Source organism: Nothobranchius furzeri, chromosome 6, assembly GCF_043380555.1.
Source record: "Nothobranchius furzeri strain GRZ-AD chromosome 6, NfurGRZ-RIMD1, whole genome shotgun sequence".
In the NCBI taxonomy this organism is placed as follows: Eukaryota; Metazoa; Chordata; class Actinopteri; order Cyprinodontiformes; family Nothobranchiidae; genus Nothobranchius; species Nothobranchius furzeri.
The window spans coordinates 57,148,424-57,166,607 of NC_091746.1; the positions used below are offsets into that span (position 1 = coordinate 57,148,424).

At 44.1% G+C, this 18,184-nt stretch overlaps 1 protein-coding gene across 3 annotated transcripts in view; it reads left to right on the forward strand.

Moving 5' to 3' along the window:
• LOC107374665 (nucleus accumbens-associated protein 2) overlaps positions 1-15,946 on the forward strand; it is a 41,939-nt gene extending 25,993 nt beyond the window's left edge. Inside the window, exons 1-7 of one of the 3 annotated variants that reach the window (XM_054744407.2) lie at positions 8,346-8,548; positions 9,932-10,104; positions 10,182-10,961; positions 12,616-12,792; positions 14,714-14,819; positions 15,032-15,129; positions 15,203-15,946. In XM_054744407.2, the coding sequence (XP_054600382.1) occupies positions 9,993-10,104; positions 10,182-10,961; positions 12,616-12,792; positions 14,714-14,819; positions 15,032-15,129; positions 15,203-15,720 (1,791 nt within the window). In that variant the 5' untranslated portion in view covers positions 8,346-8,548; positions 9,932-9,992 and the 3' untranslated portion in view covers positions 15,721-15,946. Of the gene's footprint in view, positions 1-8,345; positions 8,549-9,518; positions 9,610-9,931; positions 10,105-10,181; positions 10,962-12,615; positions 12,793-14,713; positions 14,820-15,031; positions 15,130-15,202 lie in introns of those variants that run through there. The other 2 variants (XM_070552345.1, XM_054744406.2) reach the window with 2 other exon arrangements.
• Positions 15,947-18,184: the final 2,238 nt, after the last annotated feature.

Sequence of the window (18,184 nt, forward strand, 5' to 3'; positions counted from 1 at the left end):
AATAGTTTTGGATGGATATCTGATGGAGAAAATCCACCGTTTAACCGACCCTATTACTGTTAGTTCATTTTTCCAGTAAGAACTAGTATCTGTTTCTCAAAATTGAGGGGTTTCAAGAGCTAGTATCTAGAGCAGGTAAGATATTAATTGTTCCAAAGAAACCCAACCTCAAAAGCTCTGATTCATGTCCTTCAGCCTATTCATTCTATGAGTGTCTTTTTGAATCACCTCAGACTGGTGGGCTCTCTCTTCCGTACTCTTCTTCCTGTGTTGCTTACGTGTAGCTTCCCTTTCATTTGTTAAGTTTAGGGAGTTTTTGAACTTGTGTCACTTGTTGTTCAAAATATGTCAGTCTTACGTGAGCCTGTGGCCAGATTTTCCTCGCCGTTCAACCGTCACCCTAATAATGTGTTGCCATAACCTGGAAGGACCCGCTGGCCTTGCAGTTCTGCAACAAGAGCTAAATATTGCTTAATAAGAAAAATCCAACCTACCTGTTGTTCTCGTGTCATGTCAGGTTTGATTCCCCTTTTCTTCTGTATTTACTGTAAATTTTGACTCCGAAAATAGGACCTCATCATTGGAGATGAGTGGTTTTGTTTATTTTTTGTTTTTGTTTTGATCATTTTTCCTTCATATGTCTTTGAGAGTTTTACTGTCACATCACTGGCTCATTTCCTCGTTTCTTCTTAACTCTTTTCTCACTCTGACTGTGCCTTTTCCACTTCTCTTTTTGCTTTCTTTTAGCATCTTCCACTCACACTCCCTTGTTTGTTCTTTTATACTTTCATAAATCTTCCAGCCGCTTAGGTCTTCATTTAGAGGAGCACCATTCTCCTCAGTTTGCTGCTGCTGTCTTCAGCTCTCTCTTTGCATGCCCAAAAGCTGTCGTGCATGTTCAAGGGTATACGGGTTGACATCTAAGTGCCCACTGTTCTATGCTGCTACAGTCACTAGTGTTTTGGTGTGAGGTAATCGCCACTAAAACTGTTTTGTTTACCTCCCACAGCCATTTGGCATTCATTAGCAATGTCTTTGCCTCAGGAGGATCACTCAAACACACACACACACACACACACACACACACACACACACACACACACACACACACACACACACCCTTTCCATTTGTGTATGCCTTCATCTGACTGACTGATCTGATGCAGGATATTTCTGATTTTAAGCTTTTTTGTTTGCAACCCTGAATATTTTTGTTTTGCTCCTTGTGTAGGTTTCAATTGATTTGATCTCACTTTTCTTACTTCTGTTCATGCAATCTAACAGCAACTGACATTACGTTTGAATTATTCTGAGCCTCACGATTTTATTCAGTCCCAAATATCTTAAAAGTCTTCTCAGTTTTACAAATCCTCTTATCTAAATGCACATAACCTTTCTTAGTCATAAGAGTTGATCTTTTCATCAGCCTAAATGATCTATTTTGTGCTTTCAGTTTTCAAATAAATGTCTTCATTGTTAAAAGTTTCATCTTTTGACCCATTTTACTTGTGTGCAGGCTGTTTGGTACACAGGAGTTGTGGGTTTTAGTCTAGCCATAGAGAGCAGGTATGACTGTTTCTGCAAGGACGAAACATTTGAAGTGTGATCTTCACACACACACCATAGTTCAAAGCTTCAGCAGCTACATGTAACATAGCAATGTAAATCTACGTCATTGTTCTGCCATGGCAGAAAAATCACCACCTTTTACCACCGTTGTGTTCATCAGGCTTTCATCAGCTGCAAACCTTTTATTTTCTCTCTCCGATGCAGAGAGGATTAGCCAAGATTCAAAACCTTTACTTGGCTTTTCTAACTACTAACACAGTTTTGATATTCATGCTTAAACAAAAATAAACTGAACCAACATTTTTAGAAGTTTATCTGTAAAACAACCCTAAAAGGAAAATAGAACAGATATAGCATTTAAGCTAAAAGATATTTCTGATATTTTCATTCTGACCATATTTATCATAGTATGAAGTGTGGTATTAGTTTAAAATGAATCATTGCTAGGAAGATGATGTAAAAAAACCTTCTGATTCTGATTCTGATCAAGCACAGGGTGCGCCACACCTAAAATGATCTGGGCGGAAACAGACTCTAAACATGCTTTATTGTACTCCTACTTTCTGGTCACGTCCCTGTTTACTTTAGGAATGCTGTAATCTACCCGCTTCTTTACAAAACAGAGTCATGACCCTGCTCTCCAAAGCAGCTTCAGACCCATATCTAAACTAGTGTTCATCTCCAAGATTTTGGAAAAGGTTGTGGCTAAAGAGTGATAGTTTCCAGTCAGGTTTTCATAGAGCTCATTCTACTGAATAAGCTATTCTTAGGGTTTCTAATGACGTTCTGACCCACAGTGATCCAGGGGACTGTTCTGTTCTGGTCCTGCTGGACCTGACTGCAGCCTTTGACACTGTTGACCATCACCTGCTACTGGAGAGGCTGAGAGACTGTGTAGGCCCATCAGGAACTGCTCTGGAGTGGTTCTCCTCTTATCTGTCAGAGTGTTCCTTCTCTGTGGCTGTTTCCAAGTTTCGGTCCTCCATTACCTTCCTCACCCAGGGTGTCCCGCAAGGTTCTGTGTTGGGGCCTCTACAATTCCTCCTCTATCTGCTTCTTCTCCAGCACACCCTGAGCTCTTTTGAAGAAATCATTTTGCAGATGACATCTCCTTTAAGCTCCATGATGTTTAAGCTGCAGCTGTTACACTCCTGCTTAGAACCTATTAAAACCTGGATGGCTGGGAGCTTTCTACAGCTGAATGAAGATAAGACTGAGATCCTCATCTGTGCTCCAGACAAGCTGGTTCCTAAAGTCAGACACTCTCTTGGTCAGCTTGCTTCTCACACCAAACCCTGTGTCAGTAATCTTGGTATGACCTTTGACCCAGTCCTCACCCTGGTTTCTCTTGTTCACTCTTCCTTCTTCTACATCAGGAACATTGCTAACCTGGGTCCCATTTTGTACCGCTCTGAACTGGAGATTGTTTTCAACACCAGTAATCGGAAGGTTGCAGGTTTGATCCCGGCTCCGACCAGAGAATGCTACTGTTTTGTCCTGGGCAAGACACTTAACCCGCCTTGCCTGCTGGTGGTGGTCGGAGGGACCAGTGACACCAGTGCTCGGCAGGCCTCACCTCTCTCAGTGCGCCCCAGGGCAGCTGTGGCTACATGGCTACACCGTAGCTCATCCCCACCAGTGTGTGAATGTGTGTGTGAATGGGTGAATAAGCGCCTTGGGGGGTGAGGGTGGTGGTGGGGTGGTGTTGGTGGTGGGGTGGGATGGGGGGGTAGGATCCTAAAGCTTGGTTTATGCTTGACGCATTCACTTTCCGCTTGGTGATGGGGCTCGCGGATGGAACGCGCTTCACAACTCGCAGCATTTATGGTTCATGCGGCTCGTCTCTGCGGTGAGCCAATATTCTCCCAAACTGAACGGGGCAGCATGGAGCTCTACGGCATGCATCCAACACTACACCATAGTAGAAGTAAAAATTACTGTTGTTTACAACATGGCATTCCAGCATTTTTAACAGCGTCCTCGTCTTTTCCGACAGTGCGAGCTATTTCTCTCCAAGAATTATTAACAACATGTTGATCACAGTGATCTTTGAGAGCTGAATCATACAAATGTCTGTATTTACGAACTCTGCCATAACTAGTTCTTGCCGGTCCGCCATGTTTTTCTGCATCCGACCGTCCGCGTGGTTAGAAAATTTCCCAGGTGCGCGTTGAGGAAATTTTGGGCCGTGCGGAGGCGCGGTGGAGGGGCGTGATTGTTAAAATGACGCAAAATGATGCAACTTTTCCGCGCGGAGCTGTGCGGACCTCGCGGACGCGTCAAGCATGAACCAACCTTAAGGAGGCACTATACAAATACAGGCCATTTAGCATTTACAAGGCAATCATTCTTACTAGAGACCACCGTAAATGAATTAAAATTATGAGTGAAAGACCTCTTTTATAATTTCAGGCAGTTTGAATTCTTTTAGAATTTTTGTGGCTCTTGGATGGAATAATGACGAAGTGTAATTTTTATGACTTTGTCAGGGCATTTTAGCCTTCTTCTTGGCAAGTTCATTGTTTTACCTCAACAGGTACCAATGTGTACATTGGTTGTTCTTGCAAACTAAATGCTCTTCCTGCTGGTGATGAGTTTGCAAGTCAATAGCTGCATTCGCACCACTAAAGTAGAATCTCAACCATTGCCTTTGACCTGCTTTCCTTTGAACATGTGCAACACAAAGCAGACTCATCTGTCATCAGAGTTCTTACCTTCCCGCTCTCTTTCCGCTGAATGTTTGCAGCTAAATCAAACCAGTGACCCACAACACATAGATAAAACTGCCCTGTTGTTGTCAGTGGTGAATGTCATGTTAGACGTTGCTGTGTTGAGTGTTGCACAATCATAACATTCCCTGGTGTTGCAAACAAAAAAAAAACCTATAGTATCAGAGAGTCCTTATTACAACAGTCTGACAAGACGTCTCAGACCCATGTTGTGTTTTGTGAAAGTGGCCTTGCAAAGACAAAGATCACATTTTGCACTTAGGCAAAATAAATGGCCCAAATGTGTAATTAACGGAGTAAAATGTATGTTAGTCTGACACCAGAAGACTTTTGGCAATGAAAAAGTGAGGTGGGATTCAATAAAATTACATTAATGTAGTTACCAATGGGAATTCAGGACCATTTCAAGTGGTTAGATATCTGCGTATCACGTTGACTGCCCCACTGACAACACTAAAAAGAGCTGCAGCTGACATTTTAACCCCTCCTTTGTGACTGTCATGAGTTTCAGTCCTACTTTTGTCCCCCCTGAAACAACTTTATCCCGTTTGATAAACCTAAAGTCAGACATTTTTTTTTGTTTTTCTCTTCTCTTCAGACTTCTATTAGGTCTACATTATTGGTGCATCTAATTGATGCATATTGAGCGAACACAAGTGGAGAGTTAGGAGACAATATCAGCCCACAACAAATCATTTCATAGCTGTCTCCTGGTTTCGTAACTGCATGAATCATAGCAATTTTTCCTCTTCCTTTCTGCGTTTTTTTTTTTACCAAGAGATTATCTTTTTGATCACGAAGTATGTGCAGACAACTTTACCCAGCAGCATCTATAGACGAGAGCCACATTACAACATAAGCAGTGATAAGCAGCCTCTCTCTATCTCTCTTTCTCTCTCTCCTCGACATCCCATAATGATACTCAGACAGACTCAGGCAGACACCCGCTTGTAAACGATTGGTAGAGCTGTTGCCAGGGAGCGTTGCCGTCTCAACGTGGATAGAATCTGTTGTCTGCTACACTTTAGACATGAGAATAACTGCAGGATCTGAATATTTATAACGGGGGGACTGTTCCTATTGAGATTGTATAGAGGCAACTTTAGCAGGAAAGGAAGGATGTGCTCCTCTTTGGCTCAACTTAAAAAAAAATTCATGCTTTTCTTAATTCATGTCGCTTTCCTTAAGTGTTGCTGCACTTTAAACGACTTATGATGACTCAGTTTCATTACTTCTGTTTCCCGTGAAGAAACATCCTTCTTATTTTATGAACTTTAGTTATCCGCATTGCGTTTTACCAACTTTACTTCCATATTGAACAATTTTGATAACCGGTTTATGTTAAACCGCCCGCCTATTGTCATCTAGGAGTACAATAGAACAAGTAATTAAAAATTTGTGATTGTGTGTGAGTCTGCACATGTTTGTTTGCCATCTGGCGAATCCTCTCATGTCTTCATATTATTCAAATAAGCCCGGGCCTGCTGCATCACTTAATAACGCTGTGCGTAGGTATGAATCCTTGATTAAAACGGACGTTTCAGAGAAAGCAGACAGAAGACAACCGGAGCAGCATCTTAATCTCACATCTGAACTCAGAAACCGTCTGCACCGCCCCACGTGGCGTGCCCGACATCACAGTCAGGGTGTATCATGAAACTTTTTGACAAATGCTCCCAACAGAAAGCATGGATGCAATTTTTAGTCAGAATCTGTTGTTGGACAAGAAAGTTGAGGGAGTTCATGCTTTTTATTTCTTTATCGGGGATGTGCAAAGTCTGTATTTAATGCACGCAGCAGTCGGCTGGAATCTGCATGTGCATGCTTGCGTGTTTTGTGTCTCTGTGAATTTCTCTTTTGCCCTGCTAATGTACGCTTCCCTGTTTTAATTTCACACACTTACATGAATGTGCAGCTATGTGCATATGTGGCACTCCACTCTGCTGTCTGCCTGAGTCAACATATTCCTTGTTCACTCTCCTTTGCTCTCTCTCTCTCTTTCTTCCTCACCTCCCCCCTCGCGCTGCCTGGCTGGCACGTACATGCATGTCTGTAGACTCTGTACTGTGCTTGCTGCTGTGGCACGCGCCAACTTCACTGCAATGCAGCCCTGTGTGCATTAATTGGCAGAGAGACAGTGGGTTCGTGGTATGCAGGATGGGAAGGGTAGAGAAAATGGAGAGGCGGGGGGAGGAGAGGGAGCAAGAGGCAATGTAAGGACACAATAGTAACAATAACCGACGGACGGACAGAGAGACAAGCCGTCTGGCAAGCTTCCCAGAGGGACGGACAGTCAAACAGAATGTGTATTGCTGAGTGTGCACAGGGAGATTACCTGCCTGTGTGTGTTTGTGTGAGAGTGAGGGAGGAAAGGGAGAGCGAGAGCAGGGGAGTTGGTGTATGTCTGTTTGCATTAGTGTGTTTGCGGATTTGTTTCCCCGAGCTTTTTTTTTTGTGTGTGCTCACTCGTGTGTGCCTATATGTGCCGTGCAGATATCACGCTGCTGTGGCGAAGCTCTCGCAACCAAAGTCTGACTCACTGCGCTCAGCCCCCTTTGTGATATCCTCACTTTCATGTTTCCGCTGTGACCGAACAGTAAAAGTTTTGTTCAGTTTAGCGCAAACTTTCTCCAGTTGAGGTTTCTCTGGCACCGAATCAAATGAATTACACTTTCAGGAGAGATCCTCCGCGCCAGCTTTGTTCATTTCTCTTTTCAAGATGGAATATTACGAGTTGAAAAAGATTTTCAAGGTCATTTCATTTTAAAAAAAAGTGATAGAGATATTTCCATTGTGCTTTTTTCTGGTTTACTCTGACACGCAAGAGTGACACAACTTCTTTATTTCTACACAAATGCAGTAGAAGTTGTTACACTCATCTGCCACAACTGTTTTGAATTCGTATCCTCCCACGCTCATCTTTTCCACTAAGCGTCCTTTCTAATAGGAGTTTTATTTCTCATAGCCACGAGGTCTGCAACATCCAGCTCCCCGTCTCCACCTCGTCCACGCACCGAGGCCTCTCGCTTCCCGTCCCAAAAAAAGTACCAGTGGGAACAACAAAACGGCGCCCAAATAGTCCAAGCTACAAAAGCGGAGGTGTAAATTAATCATTTAATTTATCAATTCATGTGCAAAATATCCTTGTGTGAAGACAGTGCTTCTTCTCTGGTTGTGTGTGTAGGAGTTTGGCAAAAATGTCCTGGCATGATTCACAGAACATACACAACACTTGCTCAAAAGTGAAACCTCGATTTTCTCTCTCTCTCCCTTGCTCATTCTCTCTTCTATTGTCTTTATTAAAAAAAAGTGGAAAATACCTTTTTGGAGAACTTTCTCTACATGAACACTTCCAGGGTCTGTTACTAGGGAGAAGGTGATGCAGTCTCTCCAGACTTGCGTCAAAGTGGCGTTTTGGAAGTTTCGCTATTCGCTGTGTAACAAATGAACGGTTTTCATGACCTCTGCAGGCTTTTCTCGTTTCTCTTTTGTCTGAGCCACTCTCCTCTCTTCTTCCTGTCGCCATGTAGACATCTGTGTGGAGGGGCACACGTTGCTTCAACCTAATTGTCTTTCTCTTTTCGTATTGTCCTCAAATGACTTTCTCTGTCTCAACTCTCCCCTGCCTCCCTCCCTCCCTCCCTTCCTCCCTCCCTCCGTCGGACTCTCTTCAGCTCTGCCCAGTGTCCGTCTCAGTCTGTAACTGTAGCCTGTGTTTTTCTCTCTCTTCCACTCCCTGCGACGTATAGATACTGCATTGATCAGACACACACGTGCAGACACATGCACGCAGCGAGCCTCCCACTCCTTTCATCATTGATTCGCTCTGCTCTTTTTTTTTTGGCGCCCCCCTCCCTATTCTCTATCTCCCTCTGTACAGCGGCACTTGTTGAATTCAGCCCTTGGAGAATAGAAAGAGGGGAGCGAAGCAAAGAGGGAGATGATGGCAAGGAGGCAGAGGGAGGCACTGAGACAGGGAGCAGGGAGGGAGAGAGAGATAGAGAGAATGGGGTATAGGAGAATGTAGACAGAAAGAGGAAAGTCAGTCAGAAAAGCAGAGAGAGCCATCTTTTGAAACTAGAGGAATGACACCTGAAGTAAAAGAGAGTGCCGGCCAGACGGAGAATATCAGACTGCTCTCTGCGTCCGTCTGTAACTACTCCTCCTCCTCCGTCCTGCTCCTGACTTTTGCCGGCGTGTTTGTATGTGTCAAGGCGGTGTGTTTGAACCAGAAGACTGGCTTTACACAGGTCAGAACTGTCTAGGCTAACAGTAAGCACTCTGTTTTTATGTATATTTGTGCATGTTAGCAGAGGAAAGTTATGTGCCGATTCCTCCAGGTGAGCGCTCGGGTGCCAGGTTACACAGTAATGTCCCTATGCAGGCTTCTGTGCATGTGTGTGTGAGTGTGTGTGATTGTGTATTAATGCATGCACGCTTTTACGTAAGCCCAAGTGCATGTGTGTCTATATGAAAGGCGAGAGAGAGAGAGAGAGAGAGAGAGAGAGAGAGAGAGAGAGAGAGAGAGAGAGAGAGAGAGAGAGAGAGAGAGAGAGAGAGAGAGAGAGAGAGAGAGAGAGAGAGAGAGAGAGAGAGAGAGAGAGAGAGAGAGAGAGAGAGAGAGAGAGAGAGAGAGAGAGAGAGAGAGAGAGAGAGAGAGCATGTGTGTGTGTGTGCACTTGTGTGTTAAAGAGGCGGTGACATTTTTTCAGTTTGTATTCCTGGAAACTGCTCTGCAGCATTGCTCAATAATGAAACTGGTGTGTGTGTGTGTGTGTGTGTGTGTGTGTGTGTGTGTGTGTGTGTGTGTGTGTGTGTGTGTGTGTGTGTGTGTGTGTGTGTGTGTGTGTGTGTGTGTGTGTGTGTGTGTGTGTGTGTGTGTGTGTGTGTGTGTGTGTGTGTGTGTGTGGAGAGAGGAGGTGGAGAGACAAAGACAAGGTTCAGGGATGTAATGAAGGTGTGAATGTTCCTGGAGAATGTGTTGCAAAGTAATTCGAGGAACTAGCTGAGGTAATACCTAAAAAAGTAAAAATAAATAAATAAAATCCTGGCTAAAGCGTCGAAAGGTGAAGAGTCAGCAGACTGAAGGAGGACCTCTGAACTCTGACATGAAGAACTGGCAGCGTTCACCTGTCGAGGGAAGTTATTGCCCAGCGAACTTCCAGACCATCAAAGTCCACGCGGCTGTGAAAACTGTTTGCGATACGTTTAGTGGAGTTTGTGGAGCGAGCCCAGGGTTCCTAGAACTCAAGTCATGTCAGACAACATAGCCTTAAGACGTTCCACAACATTTCACACACACACACTTACAGTAGGCTCTGTATTGTTTTTACTTTTTTTTCCTCCCGTGGAGTGACTTGACTCCTCCTTCCTCTCTCCTGTCTTCAAACTGTCACCCACTATCTTCACAGATCCATCTTTCCTTCACACTCCTCTCACTTCTCCCTCAGCTGCACTCGTTTTCTCACATCATTCTGTTTCCAGCCTTTGCTTTGTCCTCCTGGTTGTCGCCTCTCTGCCTTCTCTTAGCTTATCCGCTCATCTTTTGCACATTTTTTTATTTACCAGTTGCTTCCCTTTTCCCCCTTCTCATTCATATCTCTATACATTTTTTTTTTGTTTTGGATTTACAGATGCCTCTCTCGGTGGCAGAGACTGCAGTGAATATTTAAACGCCTCTTCTCCGTGGCCAACATGTCCCAGCTGCTCCACGTGGAGATCCCGAACTTTGGAGCCACAGTTCTGGGTTCCCTCAATGAGCAGCGCCTGCAGGGACAATACTGTGATGTATCCATACTGGTTAAAGGTGGGCTAATATATATATTTTTTTGTTTAGAGTAAGACTTTGAGACATTTTAATCAACACCTTTCTCTCCAACCCAGGTCAGGCGTTTAAAGCCCACAGGGCGGTTCTGGCTGCCAGCAGCCTCTACTTTCGTGACCTCTTCAGCAGCTCGACCAAGACCCAGTTTGAGTTGCCTTCCTCAGTCACGCCTGCTTGCTTTGAGCAGATCCTTGGGTTTTGCTACACGGGGAAGCTAACGATGGCAGCCAGTGAACAGCTGGTTGTCATGTACACAGCTGGCTACCTCCAGATTCAGCACATAGTTGAAAGGGGCATGGACCTAATGTTCAAGGCTAACTCGCCTCACTGTGACTCGCAAACTGCAGGGTCCTTAGAAGAAATGGGGTCTGAGCCTCAGAGCCCTCTTAATAATGGGAATGGCCTATCTGTGGCCACCATTCTGGGATCTTCGGGCTGGTCTACTTCATCCCTCCTCATCCAGCAGCGTAAGATTAAACTTGAGGGCAGCGAACCGACGCCGATCTCAACACCCTTGACGCAAAGCAAAATTTCCACGTCGGAGCTGGGGAGTCGACTGGCAAGGGCCAGTGCGCTCTTCTATTCAGCATCTGGAGGGACCCCCATCCCTGGCGTGCCTTCTGTCTACCTTCAAGGGACCAGTGGAGGTGGAGCAGGAGGTGGGGCGGGGGGAGGGACGGGTGCAGAGAGGTCCAGCCCTGGAGAGTCCAGCTTGCCCACCACCGACAGTCCCACATCCTATCAGAACGAGGATGAGGAGTTTGAGGAGGAGCCATACGACGGAATCGCAGAGGAGGGCTACAGTCACATCTATGGACGCTCGGCTAGCTCCTACGGAAGTGAGTACGATGGTGACTAATGACAACCCACGCAAGATGTTGTGGGTAATAATGTGCATGTGTGTGTGTGTGTTAATGGGGTGTGTGACGTAGTGAGTTTAACTAGAGCTACATCCGTTTCAAAATTGCACAAGCTGATGAAAATCTGTTCAGACATAGTCCAGCTTTTTTCTTTTAGGTCTTTTATTTTGCAAAAAGGAAGTTGTTTTGTTTGCACTGTCCATACACTTGCCAAAGGTGTTGAGAAGAACTATAGAAAAATCATATTTTTTATTTTAAAAATATATGAATGTAATAAATTATTGCTGTATATTCTACCTTTACTGTGTTATTAGTGTGTGTGTCTCACCTCAAACTCAAGGAACTCACAACAATAACTTGAAGCTTTTTTCAAATCAAGGACTGAGTGTTACAATCCAATTCTATACCAAATTTTATCTTTCTAGTCCAACCAAGTGCATTACTTTTTCATCTGCCCTTGGCTTGAATATAGGAAATTCATTTGATATCGGACAAATCTAAAAGTAATACTCGGCATGACTTGCAGAAAAAAATGTAGAGGTTTTGTCCTTTGCAACAAAAAAAAGATGCACACTCATTTTTTCCCAGCTACATTATTTAATCTTTCATAAATCATGTATCTTGCACATCTTGGAAGGGCAGAATCTTGTGCCACCAATGTGTGTGTGTGTGTGTGTGTGTGTGTGTGTGTGTGTGTGTGTGTGTGTGTGTGTGTGTGTGTGTGTGTGTGTGTGTGTGTGTGTGTGTGTGTGTGTGTGTGTGTGTGTGGACTCCCTCAGCTTAAAGATAGCCTTATGGAGTGCATTGTGACCAACAACAGTCCTTATCGCAGCTACAGCAGCTGCCCTGGACTGCATTCTGTAATGTTTCCTTTTTTATTTACCGTAAATTTCCTGCTGATGTGAAAATCTGTACTCACACAAGCATGTGTTAAGACAGTATATATGTGTATGTTTGCATTCACATACACACTAGCCTAAATTTCTACTTGCAAACATGAAGTGTGCACTGTCTCACACACACACTCCATAAATCTTTACACCCTGCAGCTGAAAGGCATGACACGGCTTTGTTAGAGTCTAGAGTTTCAGAAATTGATGAAATCCACTCTATCTGCAATCAGTCAGAGCACTGCAGGGTGACATTGGTAGATATTTGAGAAACACACACACGCACACACACACACACACACACACACACACACACACACACACACTCATCTTCCTTGTATGAAAGTGTGTGTGCATGGTAGAATCATCTTCAAACACACAAAAGAATAAATCCTCTATTTTGGACGTGCTTTGCTGTGATTGGTAATGTGTGTTTGTCTGCGCTTGTGTGCAGCTCATTCTGGAGGTTCAGGGAAAAAGTTTTTTGGGGGGAGAAGAACCTTACGCTCATATCCCCCCCCCCCCATCAGCCCCTAAAACTCAAATGACTAATGCAGCATCCTGGCTTATCTGGGATACATCTGCAACGGTCTGAAACATCTAAGTGTGCATCAGATTACCTGAACTTGCCTTAATAATTAAGTCTTGATGTCTTTGATTTTATATTAAAGATTTCAGTAAAAGTGTAGAATTCTGTTTTCCTGTGGTTAAATCCTCTTGTGTTTTCTTCTTGGTTCTGTTAGTCCAAGACAAGCCGGAGATGGCAGCCATACCCTTGTCCTTAGAGAGTCGTAACTGCGTCCTGATCCGGAGAGACCTGGTAGCTCTTCCTGCGAGTCTCATAAGCCAGATTGGCTACCGCTGCCACCCTAAGCTCTACACTGAAGGGGACCCAGGAGAGAAGCTGGAGCTGGTAGCTGGTAGGCAAACACATTTAGTATGTGTAATTTTTTTGCTGAGAAGTGACGGAGTTGTAGCAATTTATGTCAAATCTAGTAAGAATCTTGAAAGTATGTGTTGCGAATGACTCCCAGCTGCATGAAGACTAAATCGTAGATCAGTGGCTACTTTTGCTAAGGGTGGTTTGCAGCGGTGGCCATCTTGAACTGGGTTGACTTCAAAAGCGAATCCCTTGTGGATGCACTTCCATGTCGGAGAGTTTTATTTGAACTCCACCCTGTGGTTCATTAGATGTTTTGACATAGTCAAAGGCAAAAACATCATCACCTGTCTTTTGTCTTTTTGGCACGGGAGTAAGCACAAAACGTATTTTTATGAGCAAACTCCCCACAAAAATAAAAAGCACTTGAAAGCATCCGGACCTGTTCACAATAGCCTCTTTTATAAAACATTGTCACTAATTAGCTGCAACGCTGAGGCGTCATCAGGGAGCCTTTGCTCGTTCGCAAGTGGTCCGACTGTGGCGGTACTGTGGCGCGATCATGTGCTAAGCAATGGCGGTGTGAAGGGGTTGCGGGGGCATTCTCTGTGCTGCCACGGACTTTCCTTTAGCTTGGATTAACTTTATTTATTGCGATTGAAGCCGCTCCTAAAGGTGTCTGTCCTCCACATTCCCCCGTGAACTCTCTGGTGATTTGAGCTCCAGCTCTAACGGAGAGAAGCTTTCAGAGCTCTGCATCGCTCTAGTTTGCCGTCTCAGCTGAGTCTGTTAACAAAAGCTAAACTTACGCACGCGTTTACTCTCATTTTCAATGTAGTAGCCGGCCGGAGCTTGACGGTAATTCCACACATGATCATGACACCTCCCTCTGTTGCGCCAAGGCGACATCTTCATTCACAAGTCTAGCAGTAATATTACTAACAAGGTTGGCGGCATGAAATCCGCGAGATGGCCGCATCGCCATGCCGCCACAGCGCTTTCATAAAACACACTGCAGCGGCAGTATTACGCTGATTTGCCTATGAAAACGGCTTTTAGGATTCAAAATTCAATCCTCTTGAAATCTGATTCTGCTTATTTAATTCCATCAAACCAATAAACCCAGGGTGTTGGGGGATAGCAGAAGCACTTGATGCTAATGAAAACGAAGCCTGATCATTGAGCCAACCTCCAAGCTGAGGTCCCACGTGTCAGATTTCGTGCACCCAAGCACGAGTGTACATTCGGGTGAAATGGTGTTAGCACATTGCGGTTAACATCTTAGCTCTGACTGAAAGACTATATCACCAGGAGAGGGTCAGAAACGGTTGGTGTAGATCAAATTGTTCCGATTGGATTATATAATGGATTTAATCCTCGGTCCATCTGAAAGGAATAAAACAAAGCTGCAGAGTTTCTTTGGAGAGATTTAAGGCCGTGACACAAGGACAACGATCTCTGCAGTTGTCATCAATCAGGCCTTTATGGAAGAGCGTCTCGATAGAAGTCAGTCAGAAGTGAAAAGCATATGACTGCCTGCCGGGGGTTTGCTAAATGCTCCTTACAGAGTTCAGGGAGTGTAGGGGTGGTGAAAAAGTATGACTAGACAAAAAAAAAGTTTACGTTGGAGTTTAGATTTCAGATGTTGCTTTTGGCATTTCAGCACTAGCAGGTATGACTCGGCACGTTGAGCGCGGAGTATCATCAGCAGAGTATAGCTAAAGTTAAGTTATCACCTGATCAAATTCAGCCTGCAGCTCATTTTACTCTCTTTAATGGTTTGATAGTGAGTTGTTTTGATCATTTTCCAGATTTTCCTAAGTTTCTGACTCCGGTTTCGGCTGATGAAGCCTTAATCCTTTTCTAAAAGCAAAACTGGGGCAAAAGAGAGACAAGTCTTACTTTACTGATTCAGTTGGAAGCATTTCTCTGTAACCTCTGCTCTGTTCTTTGAAACACAGGCACCCAGGTGTTTATGACCAGAGGCCAGCTGATGAACTGTCATCTGTGTGCCGGCATCAAACACAAAGTCCTGCTCCGCCGTCTTCTAGCCACGTTTTTTGACAGGTGAGTGTAACGACAAGCGCATTTGGGTTGAAAAGTTTGCATTGGTCTTACATCTGTGCCTGACTCCAGTCCTGCTGTTGTGATCACAAACTAACTTTCACGCTCTGTCTGTGTCCATGTTGTGCAATGCACATAGCTGTTCCCATGCTGGTCTTCTGTAAATATACCTACTGCTGACTCTGCCCCCTGGTGTTAACACCGTCTTCCTACAGAAACACTCTAGCGAACAGCTGTGGGACAGGCATACGTTCTTCTACCAGTGATCCCAGTAGGAAACCTCTGGACAGCAGGGTCCTCAACGCTGTCAAACGTAAGTTTATTCTTCAAATCCTTTAATAAATGTTAGAGAACTCGTACCAAATGCTGTTTTCTGTCATTTACAGTCTACTGTCAGAATTTCAACCCCAACTTCAAGGAGAGTGAAATGAATGTGATTGCTGCTGACATGTGCACAAATGCGAGACGGGTCCGCAAGAGATGGCTGCCCAAGATCAAGTCCATGTTGCCTGATGGCATGGAGGTGTACCGGGCGGGGATGGGCATGGGTGCTGGCGTGGGTCTGAGCCTGGCTCTGGGTGCCCCTCAGTCCGGCGTGCCTCTCCCGTTTGAGCATGACTTCAAGGCCCTAGAGCAACGGCTGTACCTGGAACGCAAGGACCCCCTTAGGACTGACCCGCCGCTGACAGAAGGCAGCCCCGGTTCCAGGGGAGCCGACGCAGAGGCAGAAGGTGAAGCTGCAGTTCGGGAGGAGCAGGAGGAAGATGAGGATGAATCTGGGTTGGAGGGGGTAGACGGATCGCTGGGGGGACCCCTGATAGTCACTGCGGGCGACAGAGGCATCACATCGCCTAAGCAGGAAGTGGAAAGTTTTGAACACGGACTGAGGGTGAACGGACAGTGAATGTTCCTCATATTGTGAAATCCGTTTAACCCACACATCTTCTCTCTCTCTCTCTTTAACTCCAGCATCTCATCCACCACCCTTTCTCCTCCTCCTCTGTGCTTCCTCAACAGGAGTTTTCCAGCACAAAAAGCAGCACTCGTAAATCTTATTACACGGAAATTTGCCACGCATGCATGCGCTCGTGTACTCACGTACAAGCGGAACACTGATGGCAGAGGTACACACAGGCATGGCATTAGCTCATTCAGAGAATCTGCCCCAGTCAAATCCACCCCTACTCTCTCTTTTATTATATTAAGTATGCACTCAGTATTTGGGTTCCTGCAGATATGTAACAAAGACCTCATAGCAGAACAACTGGCTGTAATGATTCATCTTATCCGTGCAATACAAAAGCTACAGCTGCTTGGCTGGCTGTGTGTGTAATGGTTTGTAAAACGACTCAATTTATTTGTTGTTGGTTTTTTGGGGAGGGAAGGTTCATCTGAAAACAACCAGACAATTGGGAAACCTAGCTTAGAGAAACCGCTAACAGGAGCCACGTTTAACCCTTTGATGCATAATGGTCACTACAGTGGACAGGTACTCAAAATTGTTATTTATTTGTTTTTTCTATTAAGCACAGCTGTTGAAGACTTTATTGCATTTGAGCCCCTCCATTTGGACTTCAGTAAGCCAAGCCAACATATTTCATGCTCAGAATGCACGCTGTCCACTGAGGTAGACATGTAGTAAATTATTAGTAAATTATAAAATTTTACAAAAAATATTTGTTGAAATTTGTTTCATTCACATCTAAAGATGAATGAAAAAAATTGTTAAAAAAATCATGGTTGAAGATTTCATAATTCATGCATCAAAGGGTTAAGAAGTTTGTCTACAGTCCTGTTTATGGATTACTATTATAATTGGCGGTGACGCCATAAAAGGTCATGTGCTGTGACAAAACCATCTAACAACCAGCATGTCACCTTTATGATGAAAATTACAGAATATAATGTGACAAACTTTCCCCCAGAATGCCAAAACAAACTCAGATTTCCAAATGCATTCAACAGCCCCTCCTAACATCACACACATGCTGCTAAACACACACAAAAATGCATATTTTTTATCATTACAAGCCATTAAAATCCATTTTCAGAGTTGCATTTGAATTCTGAATTTAAAAAAAGAGCATTTTTATTGCATCAAACTGTCTTGGAGATGCAGAATAATAACATGTACTAACGTTGAGGCTTGCATGCATAACTGCAAATGGTGGATAGAGAAATACAGAAAACTACAGCAAAGCCACAGTCATGCATCCAAATAAGAAAACCGCTACTGTTGCCTGGAACCGTGCCATTAAAACCAGGAGGATTTCTCCTTTTTTACTGGAATCTTGAATCCAAACATTAGAACTGGCCTTGGGTGCAGCCTGGGATTTTCAGAGATTCCTGTATGTTAGCTATGGAGTTGTCACTTTTAAAAAAATAAGGAGGTTGAATCTGGCGTAGGAAGAAGAAGTGCACTACACTGATGGTGGTGTGAGACTACACAATCCTGCTTCCACCCTGTTTCTTTTCTTTCTTTTTCCTTGTGGGGGAAATGGGTGGGTAAATTATTAGAACTTTAAAGAGCAAAGTTGTGCTGGCTTTGGTGCTTTTTGCACTCAAGAAGAGTTAAAAGTGGACTAAATGGACCTGCAAAAGACTGCAAATTAGCACCACATCACCCCTGATTACAAACCTAATCAGGCATTCTGTGGGCTTGGATAGAAACAACGGGTCTCTCTGACAATGACTGTTTTTGTGTGTTTTGATGGGGGAGTAAGGGCCATACATTCGTCATGCTCATTATTCTTTTTTTGTTTTTCGTTGTTAGTTTTCATGCTTGTTGCCTTTTACACAACAGTCCCTACTGCCTCTTTCTTTTCTGTCCCGTGCATTTTTATCTAAAGCTGTCGAATGTTCTTTGCGTTTCGTAGGCTCCAATCAGCAGCGAAAGCAAATCTAATCACAAGAGCAGACCGTTAATTCCAGTGAAAGAACTGGGAGCCTTTTTTTTTTCTTTTATAGTTTGGAAATGTCATCCAAAAAGTGATTGGGAAAAAGTGTATTCTTTATTTTTATTAGCCGCAGAAGTGATTGCACGAGGAGATTAAGGATTAAAAATGGCACCTGTATATTCTCCCCTGTACATTTTTATTTTTCTCGTGTTCTGTGATGTGCCACTTTACCGGTTGGGCCAGGTATTTCCTGTTGTCTATCCTCCAGTTGTCTTTAGAGTTAGCTTTAAATGGCCCTGCGCAAGAAACACAAGGTCATGATTGCACTAGGTGATGTGGATGACGTTTACATTGTTTTTTGTCTTTCCTGGAAGAGATGTGATCTGCCACACATAAACCAGGGTTGTGATAGAACAGCCAAGTTAATGGATGAATGTAAACCGTAGCACTGCGTTGGTGAGGGTCTTGAAT